Consider the following 16,058-nt stretch of genomic DNA (forward strand, 5'->3'; position numbering starts at 1 on the left):
CAACCGTCAACTTCAATAAATTTAATATTATATTTATTTTTTTTTTTATAGGTATATATTTTATATAGTAACCATTAAGATTAAGAAAATTCATGTAAAAAAATTTTGTTTCATAATTTGATAGTACCACACTAGCATAATATTATAAGTGCACTTATTGTTTCAAGGTAATTTGAAAAAATGCAAAGATGCATGTAAGAACTGCAGTTTGTTTGATAAAATTTGTAAAATACACTATGAAAGAGCAAATATAATTTCTTTGATGTATTAATAGCATCATTGGATATCAATGTTAACTTATAATAATTGAATCCATCAAAATAATTATATAAATTAATATTTATATTTGTATACCTAATATTAAATTTTTATAACAATTATAATCAAATATAAGTATTACGTAATATTTTACCATTATAAAAATAAACCAAAGAATGATGAGTGTAATTGACGAGACAAAAATTTGTAACAACATTGCAAGTTCAAATAAAGATAAAAGATTTTCGTATTTCCTGAAAAAAAAAACAGTCTCAATTCATTAATATATAAATAATATAAAAATAGGGTGATTTGATAACCGTTCTGCTATAATACCTAAGTACTTACAATGGAATTTACCTCGTAATTGAATAAGTCACTGCAATGTATGTGTTTAATTTTAGTTTAGTGATATATGATTGTATACGAAAAACAACTAAAGCCGCTATATTATTAAGTATATTCTTATGATAATATATTTATATTACTATTGATAATATGATAAGTTGAATTAATTTTTACTGAAAAATTAATTTTTTTTCATTATTAATATTTACTTATTATGATAGTATGCATCTACGAATAATAAGATAATAATAAGATGTTTAAAAAGTTTAGAAAGAGAATTTTTTTTAGAAATAATTTTTTAGTATCTCTTTGTTTAAACAATACTATTGTTCATATTATGCATAACATATATATTTTATAATATGTAATATGTTGCCTTACTCATATAATCCTTAGTATGAACACTAAATAGATACCTAATGATAATTTTCATGCTTATTATTTAGTTAATTAAGAATTATCTTTCAATTGAAATATTATAATATTTCATGATAATTTAATAAAAGAAAAATTAACTTTTACTTTATAACTGCTTGATGATCCAATACAATTGTTTTTAATTCGTCATAATACATCGAAACACGTTCCTTAAATACATTTTTTCTTTCATCTGTGTAATCTAAAAGTTAACAAAAAAATGTTTACCGTTCACAAAATGACAACACAAATTATATAAATATATAATATATATATAAGTAATTACTATTCAATAATTAGGTATGATAGATGTAGACTATAGTACGAGTATATTATATACCCGATAGTCTTATATAGTACTAGTCAGTGTCAGATCTAGAAAATTTGACGCCCGGGGCTAAAAAAAATTTAGCGCCCTTACATAGTATTAGTGTACGGGTTGACGGTTGTCAACACTTAAGAGCACCCTTATATCAACAGAACTCTAACCCGTGTCCCCCTCTAGATCCGTCACTATAGTACTAGTACTAGTAAATAGTGAGTACTATGTATATTATTATTAAATAAAAATAAAAGCTCCATTGGTTTTTATTTGGAAAATTAACAATTAACATAGGTACCTATCTACTTGGTTGTATGAGAACCTTATCTATTGAGTTGTAAGTTATGTTTTAAAAAAAAATATTAAATATTTAAATGTTCCAGCAAATCCCACCAAACAATTACATGTTACAATCAGTAATAAATAAAAATCAAAAAAAAAAAAAAATGTGTAATTAAAATATAACCATTTTAATCATTTTTTTATAGTCGTACCAGGGTATATTATAAGGCACTATTGTGCATTGTTTGAGAAAATTTGTTGCACTGTCGGAAATACATTTTTATGTTGTTGCTAATGTTAAAAGTTGTAACGATAATATTATGGGTGAGAAGGTTAGTGAAATGGTGTGTATTTTAGTGAAATGATTTTCAAATTTAAATATTACATGTTAAATTATTTTACCAGTTGTAGGTACCTATGTATTATTTTAAAGATTATTTTTCGGAAGTTGATTACCTTATCGGTACTTGCTTACGCCGAACATAGACATAGTTCCCATGTACTTGTAAGTTTTATATACATTATTTATGCGTTATAAATATAACATTAAAATAGATAGCGGGCCTTGGTTTCTTTCAAATCGATTCCAGTAATTTCACCAATAATTATTTTACAAATCGTTGGCTTTCTACTCGTTGTACCTACTGGTATATCTTATTCATATTTGAAGTACAATATTAGTTTGAAATTGTACTTATAATATCTAGCATTCTAGCGTAGTGTTTATATTATTCAAATGTACAGATTACAGGCACATTTTGATAAGTACCAATATATCCTATATGGCTATATAGTATATTATATGTGAAATGTACGTACAGTTTTTGTCAAATGATCCAATTGGATTTTAATCATTTATTTGACTTTTATATTTTTCATATTTCATAGTAAGCTGCAATAATAATACATTTTTTGGTCGATATATATTCATTTTTGCAACATTTATTAGTTATATTGTTATAAAATTATGTTTTTAATATATTTTTATAAAGAATTACGTTTTATTAGAGTTAAGAGTAGATTTATAAATGTGACCTATGACAGAGGGGTAGAGGGAATTTAATGCGTTGTTGACAAAAATCCTTAGAATAGACCCTGACTCGTGCTATCAAATCTAATTAGTAATTACCAATTTATAATATATATTTATGATTTAAGTATTAAAACAATAGTACCGATGTGTATGAAATTAAACATATTTCATACACCAGACACCTACGTGTTTTACATATTAATAAATAATACATAGTGTTTTTTTACACATAAAATAACAATAAATTATTTATAGAAAGTATAGCTAAATGTTTAAATAATACAAAACGTTTGATTTTTATATGATTTGAAATAGATATTTAGTCAAATGCCTAAGCGGATAGTGAAATCGCATAGAAATTAAATCCTTTAACTGTACGCCTGATTTGACTATACATGCCTACGACATAGGATACAATGTCGATGACGTGTCGTACATTTGCATACGAAGGGTTTAAAAATAAATTAACTCGGTGTACTTTAAACTTTCTACGGTGACTAAATCAAGTTAACGCGTAGGTATCACTATATTATATATTCGCCGTACAATATAATACGTACCCGAAAATTCGTGCTCGCCAATCGGGGACCGACGAGGATCGTCGCCAAACGGTTTATCGTGTCCGAACGATTCAAACTCACAGCCGACCAATTGCATCTGACAGCACGTGGCGAAGCACATCGTGATCAGAAGTATATCGAATATGAGGAACAACATGGTCAGCAAGACGGCGGTCGCCGCCTCGACGAAGAAAAACGTATTGTAGTGCGCGTTGTACGTCGAGTCGGACACGGCGAAATAGAAATTCATGACGTTCTGGTGATAGTAGCCGACCGATCCGTCGTGGTTTTTTACCAGGATCACGTCTTCGCGGAACGCCAGGGAACCGGCCATGTAAAAGACCAGCGACGTCAAGTATATGACGGTAACCGCGGTCGTGAACCGCACCGAACGCTCTCGCCAACGGTCCAGCGTCCGCGTGTTCCGGTAACCGAACGACGTGAAACCGTACCGGGTGATCGACAGACAGTCCCAAATGTCGGTGGAGCGGTAGACGACGATCCACATCTTGAAGAACACGAACAGCCAGGTTTCCGCTTTCCAAAAATAATCTATGCTTATGGGCATGTTGTCCTTCCAGTAGTAAATACCGCTGACGTTCATCATCGTCGCGATGACGCCCAAGTACAGCACTATGAATGTCAAGGCGATGTGGTAGACGTTCTTGCCCCGATATCTCGCGGTTCCGGGATCGAACATTTGGTATAAGCCAACGCGTTTCGCCAACCAAATGTTGAAAACGTGCTTATTCTCTTCCCGGAAGTCCATATCGGAATAATAGTTATACCGATGCAGAACAAGTAACGATTTAAGAATAGGTACCTGCTACGTCATACATGTTTTTCGGCCGTCTGTCGACAAGTATAACAATATAAGTACTTATGTATTACTTTTAATTTAATTTTTTTTTTTTTTTATGTACATGATATAGATATCTAAACATACGTTTAAAGAAAATTATCTTTTCCTCGTTACATATTAAATATATAGGTAGGTATACACACATCATGGTCATAACAAGGACTCGGATTTTAAAACGTATGCTTTTTTTTTTATCTAAATTCTAAAAAATCTAATTTGTATACTGCATAAATTCGTTTCACGTAATTTTAATTCTCAATAAACCAATTTATTTTCCATTTTTTTTTTATGTAAATGCTTTTTTTGAATTATTACAGCTGTGAAATAAAAAATATGTTTATTATGCTATTGTAATAAAAAAAAAAAAATTAAAAAGAAATGTAAAAACCCAGAATGTGGATAATGGATTATTATTGTTTTCGTTATCGGCTTGTTTATTAAATGTATATTAAACCTATAGATTATTGATCTACATATTATAGCCTGCAGAACCTATACGGTCAGTATGCCCGTAACATCGATATCGATCGTTTCAAAATTTAAGATTTAATGTAGTGATTTGAAACTTCTTGTATGAATCCGATCACTTCAGTTGATATTCAGAATTCGTTTTCTGCGTATAAAAATATTCTGTCGGACAACAGATTCAGTTTCACTACTGAAAATCTAGAGAAATACATGGTAATTAATTCTTTTTTAATTTAAATTTAATATTTCAAATTTTTTTTATTCATTTTTATAACTAGTTCATGTTAATTTTTAATCATGATTTTTTAGTTGCTTATTATGCTTTAAAATCCGAGTCCTAGCCATAACTATAAAAAATATTTTAAATTCTAATCAAATTATCATAAACACTAATTTGTGTATGTTTTATTACAAAAAAAACTTACACAAAGTTGGTGTGCGTAATATCGTACACCTAAAGGTATTCATTTAGGTTGTTCGCCGCTTAATACGTGAAATGGACTAAGGAAGTACATTTATTTTATAGATATTTTCTCGATTGGTTAATATTATTAATTATTCATAACGGTTATATACGGTTACATTTTAATTGTTAATCAATTAATAACTACTTATCATATATTGTTATGTTGTATTTATACACTCCCCAACGTTAAATTTTTTGTCAGCCGTGTATTATACCATCACATATATATATATATATATATTATGCAACTGCAACTGCAACTTAAATACAGTACTAATGCATATATATGTGTATTTAATAAGCGTTTTCCCTGCGATGCACCTATCATAATTCACTGTAGTATGCATAACGATTGCGTGTAGAAAGTAGGTCAGGGATAATATTATGATCGTTTCCCTCGGCCCTCACGGCCACACCCATATACTATATTATGTGACACTGACCAGCACCCACATAGTATATTATTTAATTATTATTATTATTATAGTATTGTAAATTCGCACCAAATGCGAACGGATGACCTGCTGCAGAGCTTCGACGACAACTTGTAAGTTACATCCTCGAGGTTTAATCAAACGGCCGGCGCACAATTCGTTATCTCCATCCCGGTCGTGCGCTATTATCGTCATCAACGTCATAATTCTTTTTTCTCGTCGTATTCTTCTTCTTCTTCTACTTAACATTATTAAATATCAATTCGTTGTACGTATTATGTAATATTATTTTACGGCACGACTCTGCGACGCCAGCTCATCTTCCCTTTTGTCTGCTCGCCATCGCATTGTATCATTATATTATATACTTTGGTAACGTAATGACGACCATCTATGTCTCTATTCTATATATATATATGATTGAGCGGTATATGTGAACTACTCGTAATACGATATTAACGCCGAACAATAGTCGGCACAAGCTCTTAATTGAAGTAAATGTGTGTGTGTGTGTGTGTGTGTGTGTGACACGTGTCCAGTCCGCGTAGAATGACTTCTATATTATTACATAGCCTTCTGCTGTGGTGGTATTATACTATGTACTTAAAATCGGTTGGAAATCGGAATTACCGCGTATTATTTGGTATCTGATATCTACCCCGTTGACGAGACCCATGCGGTGCGTTAACACTGAACAGACATCATGTATAGAGTGGTAAAGCAAATCTACCCCACGAGTGATTCTTATTTTTTGTATTCGTGATTTTTTTTTCACCCTCCCCGATAACACGTCATTATTATAAGACTTTATAGCGTGTATACACAACGTATCTCTGTATGATGACATTTAAATTTCTCCCAAAAGACCAACCGCTATTGAAATTGCCCTTTTTTTCTTTACTATCGTATCGGTTACATAGTCCAGTTTCAATGATTTGCTGTCGGAATAACGATTTTTAAACATATGCAATAATTATGCGTATGTACCATATCCTATAGTAATATCGCAGTCTTTGCAGTTCTATAGACATGATACACGATTTCGATGTAAATTTCCGCCGCAATAACACTACCTAAATGTAATCGTGTGGAGATCATCGTGTAAGTGCTGGGAATGAGCAATATCAGAGTGTAATTCCGGTTACCAAAATATTTGGCGCGTTGCACCACCAGCACCACACGCCGACCCACCGATTCAAATTGTATGTTTAATATATCTATAACAGTAATAGCGCTCAACTAAAACTATAAAAAAAAATAATAATAACAATATATGCCATACAATTTGGGAGTTTATTCGCCGTAAAAATATGAATATAATAATAGTTTTAGCCTTCTTGGTTTAACACAGTATAGAAATAATATAAAATCTCTGCGACCTTTCTGGTCCAACAACTAAAATTGTTTAATAAATTAATAAATTGCCTATTTGACACAACTAATATACACAAATAATAATAAAACATCAATAATATTACAAGAATTCACAATAATGTCGGTGCACTACTGGCCAGTTAAGTTGTCACCTACAGTACCTATATATACAATATGCACGACTTGTGACATAGATGATAATAATTAATAATAAAATGGTATAAACGTGGCGATCAGCTTACACATAATACGTATAACATAAACAGCGACGATTTTCGTACGCAAAATATGAAATATATAAATATAATATAAATAATTCAACGGCGATTTTCGCACACGGTTCGGTAATCTAAAATAGTGTATATCATTTATTTTTTTTATTATAAAACGACATAAATTTATAATAATTAATAATCAAATGAGCGTGTCACGCATGCGCATGTGTGAGACGGGTCGACGACAAATTACAATTAATACAGACCTCACACCCATATCTTTTAGACTTAGTTGATGGTATAAGGATGGTTTGCGGAGCAGTTACATTCCCATATATAAGTCGTAAGAAATGATAATAAATATAATAATAATATATATAATATAATACGTATATACATAAATGTTAACATAATAATAATTCGTAACACATAACATATATTATCTTAAGTTCGATTATAAATATCGTAGATAATAATTGATAATAAATTAAATAATAACATTGCTGCTATATTCATCACCGGTTGATGCCACTTATGATATAAGTGCCATATAATAATATAGTAACATTGTGTCGATAATGTTTTTTTTTTTTTTTTGAAACACTACATAATTATTAAACCGCACTACCGTTGACGGAAGTCAAAAAACTCGAGTCGTAGACCATAATATCATAATAATTGGTAAGACAAACCCGAAAACATATTATACCCAGTAGCACAGTGTATTATATATATTATAGTACCCATACTTACCGTATTATAACCACAATATTTTAGCGACTTGATTTACCTCACGTCCTCGATTTCGATTCGAATCGTGTTATTTACACTCAATCGTATTATATTCTTGTGCACGCGTAGGTGCGATAAGTCGCTAGGTACATGCAAATTTCTCAACGATTCCGCCCGGTAAAAATAAAAAAAATATACATAAATATTTCAAATATGCATTCGGGTGTTTAGATATGGTAGATATATTTTATATAAAAACGGGTTAGGTTAGGTTAGGTTTAGTCATTTTGCACATTTTGTGCACAATATGACACTGTAACACCAACACTGTAACGATACAAATTCAATGGCGATAAAGCATATATTTTACACACTGATTAGATTTTCTAAATGATAACTCCCCTTACCAGCTCACCGCCTTAAAACATATTATACTCCGTCAATTCGCATAATGTGTTCGACGTTCGTCGTTAATTTAATCAATCAATTATTATAAACATTGATTAGCTTTAAGTATAAATATAATTCAACTATATAGATGGATCCCATGTGCTGTGTCGAAATTGCCACGAATAATGATACGATAAATACAGTTGGGGGCCGATACGCTTTTTTTGGAGGGGGAGGGTAAAATTTCGATATCATTTTTATTGATAAAATATAGTAGATTAAAGTGTTTGAAAGCCTGTCGGTATTTCATATAATGTTTCGTCCCTTAATATAATATCACACGCTTGTTTGAACTAATAGTTTTTCAATAATTTTTACGGACTTGGTTTATGTGCAGGCAAAATCGCGTATTCTATATGTGTGTGTGTGCCGGATTTTGTAAATATTTACTTGATTTTTGTTTGCTTTTAATATGTGTTGATGTTTGAATTTCCTGGCCCGATGCTGTGGAGAAAATGTTACCCCGAGGCTCTAATTCTTTGGCTACGTGCGGAACTGCCCGTTGGGAGTTATTGATTTTACGACGATACTGTTTATTTCTTCGGCAAACACTCCTATACGTGCAGTATACGGTGACATTAAATTTGCTCCGATCATTGGACGGCGCACAGCAAGCGTATATAGTCAATCAATCGGCAATTTATTGCAATGTACACAGTGTGATACTGTAATGTACATAATATATATATATAAATATTGGCCACGTGCTCTTCAGAACTATAATATTTAACAATAAAACATATTAAAAATAACCTATTATTATTATTATTAAAGTAATTGAATCAAAACTTATTCCGAATTCGGGTAGACTATTAAATATATTTTACATTTTTTTTCGTTTTAAGCACAATTCGCAACGGTCGGTATTAACTTGTTGAAGATTTAATTTCAAGTTAAATAATTTTTTCGTTTTACAATATTTTCATTAGCTAGTCAAGTAATTAAATCAAAACAACTTAAAAACAATTTAAAATAAATAGTTATAAGGGGCGGGAGAAGGGGATGCTAAGCTAGTTAAATTCAGAAAACATCTACATACCTATTATATTCTGCAAAAAAAAAAAAGAAATAATGTAATTATTTTTTTCTGGGGGTGGATAGTTGTTATTAACTTAGTTATTACATCACTATCGAATATATAATATGTAGCAACAACATGATTTTACTCAACCACAGCCAAAATGTCTATCCCTAACAATAACATTTATTAAAGTTCACTATTTCTCGATTTCCGTTTTCATTTCATCACAATAAATTGTACTCGATTTTCATTAAGCACCTATATTTTACCAAACCTAACTTGGACCTTAAGGTAATGAATTTATAAATGTTTTAGTATATTTTACAATATGTAGGCAATGTACCACGTATTATAAATCGAATTCGTTGCCTAAAAAATGAAAATGAAAATTTTTGTTTTAATCAAAAACTAGTAAACTTGAGTAAATTTAAAAACAGTTTTTAATACAAAACAGTAATTAATTATTATGAGTGTTTTACTTAGTTATTTATAACTAATTTAAAATAAGATTTTTTTTTTAAATGTACAGTAACGTGGAAGAAGTTATGAATGAGTATTATATAAAACATTTAAAATTGTTGATCCGGTAAAGAAATAAAAAACTGAGAAAATTAACAAAATTGTTTTCTAAGAATTTCGTACGAAATATATATATTATATTATGATGTATAATGTATAGTATAATGTCCTTCACATTGTTCCGAGGACCAAGACTAATGATTTAATTGTTCCAACCTTTCAATTATTATTATTATTGTGTATGATGCATCTGTGTAGGTGTTTATCAGTAATAATATTATTGTTAATTATAATATAATATTATAATTATTAAAATAATTACAATGCACAGTTGCGGGTAGAAAGAATTGTTACACGGAAATCAACGAGTCACGGGGTTTATAGGTATGACGTCGCATGAGTATATTAATATAATATTCATATCGAAACAATCATTAAACTTATTTTATATCGTTTTATTATTGAACATCAAAATTAAAACTATAAACCTATTATTATATGCAAGTATCTTGATAGAAGTCACACACAACCACACAACTGTGGTCTAAAATATAATAATATTCTAATTACGATAATCGTCAATATTACAGGTAAAAAAAAGTTTCTTTATTATTGATTACAGTGATTACACGATAGACTAATAAAAAAGAATGAATCATTTTATCTTATCCATTTAGTTTTACTCAAAATTCGGAATCAACATTTAAAAACACCAAACTGTTTTTTTTTTTATTTCTTAATCATAATTTTCCCATTGTCTGGGATTCTATATATTTCAATACGTTTATATTAATATTTTTAAATACGTGTTAAAGTTTCATTTACGGACTAAATAAATGAATATAGAAATAATAATTATTTATATCAGTAGTAAACTTTTCATCAATTATTTTATTCTTACTTTTTTTCTGACTTTTTCCAAACCCACATCAGACGTAAGCAATCGCTTTTAGGTAAATACAATATTTATTTTAGTTTAAAAAGTTTTGAAAATCGGACACGCTTCTAGAAAAATACGCCACCGTTATCGCATTATATACGTCTTAAACATAATGTAATACGTACTAACCTTTATTTTGTTTAAAACCGAGACAAAAACATGAAAAAATAAAAGAATGATATAAGCACTCAAATTTTGGCCGATAAGTAATAAGTACCTACCATACTTATGTTATTATATTATTGTATTGTGCGTAGAAAAACACCGCCAACAAATCGGCTTATAATTCTCGACAAAAAACGACAAAAACACGATGTTAAGAGTATTATTTCAACCCCCGCCCACTACTAAAATGTATGCGAAGAGACCTTCGGCGACGACGAACAATGCGAAACGGCGACGAGGTAGTTCCATACAATATTTATAATAAGTAGCGACAATTCTACAACGTTATGCGCAATTATAAGTAATATTATATAGCGTTCGGGTCGCAATATCTCATTAACATATTATACACCTAAGTACGCGCGCACGAACGATTACAAGCAATAACCTTTGCGCACGAGTAAATGCTTCGCACGAGTATTTGACACGTATCTTTAATACACGCGCAAAGCCGGTGTACGCGACAATAATTACAATATAATTGCAGAAGACAGGACCCAAGCGAAAACTGTCCCTTCCTTTGTGCTCGGTCGCTTCGAGGAACACAAAGTGTAGCCGAAAATGTTTTCCGGAGCGAGTTTCCTCTCAGTCAATAATAATACGACTGTTGTAATAATAACGACAAAAAAAAAATGTATACAGAGACGTTTTAATCCGTCCGCCCGACCTCGAGCAGCTGCTTCCCCGGTACATAATGTATAATACCTACCTACGTTTCTTTTCGGTAAATATATAATATTATAATACGTCAAATCGACTAAAATTGCACAGACATTCGAACAACAACAATACCATTACCGAGAAAAAATCGTAACCATCGTTATTTTCATCGCGGAGCCACCGGACAAAAAAAAATATTAAAGCTCCTTCAATCACCGACGAGACTCGCGGAGAGAAAGCATTTTGTTTGGAAAAACTTTTGTGCCGTAAACTCTCATAAAAAAAATATAAAATGACTTATTAATATTTTACTTAGGTTTGATTATAAGTAAAATGAGCGTAAAAGCGTTTTTTTAAGTTAACCGGAAAAAACTAAAATTCGGAAACAGAAGGGAAAAAATCACTTTAATTTCCTACAGTTGTGTATGAGTGGTGACTCGTTCATTACCATAAAGTATATCATATGTAAATGCCGTGATGTACTCTGTAGTTTAATTAAAAGAGACAAATAAATCTGTAACTATGATTAGTAGTTTTTTTTTTAAGTCAAATTTGATAAACATTTATATTTTAAAACTAGATGAACAATATTGAAAATATTTATCTTCAATATTCTAAAGAAAAAAATATGTTGGCCTTTTGTGTGATAATTATGGTAGTAATTAAGGCGTATGTTATTAGGCAAATAGTGGGCGTGCTTTAATAGTTTTTTCGATAGGTATAGGAATCGTCTAAATTTTTATATGTTGTCACGAAGCGTCATTTGTATAATAATGTCAACTCATAAAATATACAAATTATGAATACCATGTGTATTATGTATTACGTTATGAATTTTTACAAAAATATTATTACGTTTTATTTTTAAAAAAAAAGAAAAGAAAAAAGAAAGTAAAATTGGTCGTGAATATCCTAAAAAGGGAATGAAAATAATTTACATTACGCGCACAGTTTAAACAATTGTGAATGTACTTAAAACAACAATAGTAATAATAATTCGGTTGATTCACGTGTAATAACTTATATGTACCTACCCACTATATTTTTTCGGTATTTTTTCAATTAAATATTTTTTTTTTACAGCTATCGGTCTTTTTATTTTTGTTGAAGTGATTCTGGCAGTAAATTTCTTTCGTGCTTTTTTGGCGAGAATATATAATAATTTTCGACCTGTTGAAACGCCTATGTATTTATTTCGTCAAAGGTAAAAAGTAACGAGATTTCCTTTGAGAAAACCGAAAAACTCACCGTAGTTATTCCTAAAAGCAATCTGTTTTTCCATTATACGAGTTCAACGAATGTATATTTTTTAAGATTCTTTTTCATTCAATATATTATAGACTTTTGACATTTTATTGGAAAAGCAACCAAAAACGGTAGGTATATCGTTATTCTTTTTGCGGGTAAAAAGTTACATTAGCTTTTTAGATTTTTGAGAAACAAATCTAAGAAAACGTATACATTTATAATGCCGCATCACAGTTCTTATTATAGTGTACAAAATATAATATAGTGAGCAGCGCCTAGTAATAAATAGTGATGACAAAATCAGAAAACATATTATATTATACTTGCAGTATATATGTATAAAGTCTCTGTATATGAATAAACATATTTTACGAACGAACACTAATTAAAAATGCAACACATGCGTGTTTCGATTACACTAATTGTTGTTAAACTCACAAATTATTTACATTTTGGTGAACATTATGTTACGAGTATAATAATATATACTGTTTTATAGATATGTATACGTACTTAATAATGTTTCCCCCAAAATAATAAAAAAAAAAAAAAATCCGATAAGAATGTACATTGTACAATTATACCTACATTTACCGCCGCATCCGGGTTTTTTTTTTCTTGACAAACGAATAATATACAATCGGTAAAATTTTACGAATGTCACTTTGTCTAATTAATTTTAGATTAAGAAAGTTTGTGGGGCCCATAAGAAAAACGCAGTGCGCTTCGTTCTTAAAACATTTTTTTTTTTCATTGACACGACTAAGATTTGTATAATCTATTATGAATAGTACCAGTATTGCAGTCTGTTGGTATTTCGAAATAAAACTAAAACCGGTACAGAAACAAAAAAAAAATAAAAAAAAATAATAAACCATCAATATAGGTAATACCTTTATTTGTATAAATTATAATACTCCGTCAAGTTTTCTATCATTGACCACACGGCTAATAAGGTTTAGTTATAGTATATAAGTACAGACAGACAGATACTCAAATTTATATTTCATTCAATCACAACTATAGAACTATAGAAATTTTAAATAAGCTTTGATTATATCGTAAAAATAAGAATATAACTAATTATTGTCAATAAATGATTGACCCGTCCCATTATTCAGACAATCTTCTAGAGTCTAGACCACTAGTTGTACTAACTCTTTTATACCAGACTCGTATTATTTTTTCGGATTTACGTTTTTAGTACTGTAACGCTGTACGAATAACACAATATATTAATATATGTACAATTTTGTAATAGAATAAATTTTATGAAAATTCTTCGAATAGATAACTTGCGTATTATTGAAACATATCTTATTATTACTATACCTACTTACAGTTACAATCAATATGTGTACAAATCACTGTTTTTTAAAATCGACTAGTAAATTAATAAAAAATCTCGTAATTTATATCTTAACAATAGGCTAAAATATTTCTAAATGTTGAAAGCGTTAATAAACGGTACATTTCACAATGGATTGGGATGTATTGTAATAATTATATTTTTATGTCGTATTTCGATGATTAATAATACGATTTTAGAAGTTTTTGAGCATCGACCCAATATCTCCGAGGCTACGGTTTTAAAATCCCGAATTTAATTACACATAGTAAATACATCAGATCGGCACATATACGACGTTTTTAATCAAAAAAAAAAAAAAAAAAAAAAAAGAAGAAGAAAAGTGATCCGGATATAAGTTTGCCGCTGGTCGTCGTGTGGTTTTCGGGATTTTCTTCGGGTCCGTAACACGCGCGGAGGCATTATCAGATCAGTATACGAGATTTCGAACCAATAACGAGATTAACCTATACCGACCGGAATTACACGCTGGTCGAGAAAATATCTCCCGGAGCCATACAATTTCCGGCCGTTCCGAAATCAATTTATCCGGAAGCTACAACAGAAGTGCGCGATCAATCACCATTATAGTATGTACCATCAATATCATTCTACTATATACGAGTAGGTCTCGTATACTATACTTACGGATTGGGTGGGCTTATCCAATCATCACGTTATTACATTTCAAATAAAACACACGACGACGATCTGTTTAAAAATGTATAAATATTTTTTTTAGCCGTAAGGTTAATAATTACAAAAATGCCGTGTACATGCCTGGCTATACTTAAAAAAAAAAAAACAAATTATTTTTTAGCAACCTTCGGTGGTTTGACGTTTGTTTGAATTCGTTTAATTAAATGTAACTGCGGCAAGAATAACTCCGCCGTGCTACTGTATCGATAACTTTTTTTAACGAGGTTTCGAAAAAAACGCTGTTTCTTAAAACAAAATAAAGTAGGTAATATAATATTAATTCTGTACATTATGAAAAAAAAAACATAGAAATAATAAATATTAATGCATTTTATATTATATTTGCACTGCCGAGTATATTAATATTATTTTTCGTTGTCGAAGAAATTTTAATATAGGTGCCTACAACATCAAAATAATTGAACAAATAAAAAATAATAATTATAACAGATTAATCATGTCGCTAAAACAGAAAATAATATCGAATCAAGTCAATATACGTATAAACCAGCAATAACTTCAAAAGAGTTATCATTAGGTACATAATATTATTGTAAATAATGAAAACCATCATCGATTTTCAAATGCAATATATATTTATATTCATTATGCACATAAAGAGATAGCTCTGAAGTTCATTGCTATACCGGCGAAATTGGTATATTTTTTTTTTTTATCAAAAACGTCATGTCACGTTTGAAATTAATGTCACGTCATCCGGAAGGAAATTCGGTGATATAATGCCTATACATAGCAGCAGGTGGTCTATATATTATATGTTATACATATATACGGTAAAAGAAAATATACATGAAACATGAGGAGACTTAAGGTTTATACGTACGATGTGAGGTTACATGGATATACGTTGCTGACGACTAATAATAGGGAATCAAACGAATTCCCTCGGGACATTATTTTATTCGGCCTTAGGACATTTCGCACCCCAAATAAAATTGCATTTAAAGCCTGTGAACATAACACTCTATAGACGTACCTAATATATATAAACGTAGGCCAAGCCGACTCCGACGTACCATAAATCTCGAACCGGGATTCGTATGTGTATAAATAATTATGTGAGTAAATTATTAGACTCGAGTCGAATCTGCCCTTAAACTGACGTCACGACGGGAAACAAAGAAAACGAGAACGTTTTTAGGATATTAAAAAAACTTCTTTTCTCACTTTCTATCTTGATACTGATTTTCGTTATTTATCTTTTGAATCATAAGTA

General features: G+C 30.1%; 1 protein-coding gene across 2 annotated transcripts in view; it reads right to left on the reverse strand.

The window, feature by feature from the left end:
- LOC114129668 (uncharacterized) overlaps window positions 1–16,058 on the reverse strand; it is a 48,468-nt gene that overhangs the window by 1,693 nt on the left and 30,717 nt on the right. For both annotated transcript variants that reach the window (XM_050200790.1, XM_050200791.1), the window contains exons 3-5: window positions 3,221–4,072; window positions 1,129–1,225; window positions 413–512 (exon numbers count right to left, since the gene is read on the reverse strand). In XM_050200790.1, coding sequence (XP_050056747.1) covers window positions 413–512; window positions 1,129–1,225; window positions 3,221–3,989 — 966 coding nt within the window. In that variant the 5' untranslated portion in view covers window positions 3,990–4,072. The remainder of the gene's footprint in view (window positions 1–412; window positions 513–1,128; window positions 1,226–3,220; window positions 4,073–16,058) is intronic.

Source organism: Aphis gossypii, chromosome 2, assembly GCF_020184175.1.
Source record: "Aphis gossypii isolate Hap1 chromosome 2, ASM2018417v2, whole genome shotgun sequence".
Lineage (NCBI taxonomy): Eukaryota > Metazoa > Arthropoda > Insecta > Hemiptera > Aphididae > Aphis > Aphis gossypii.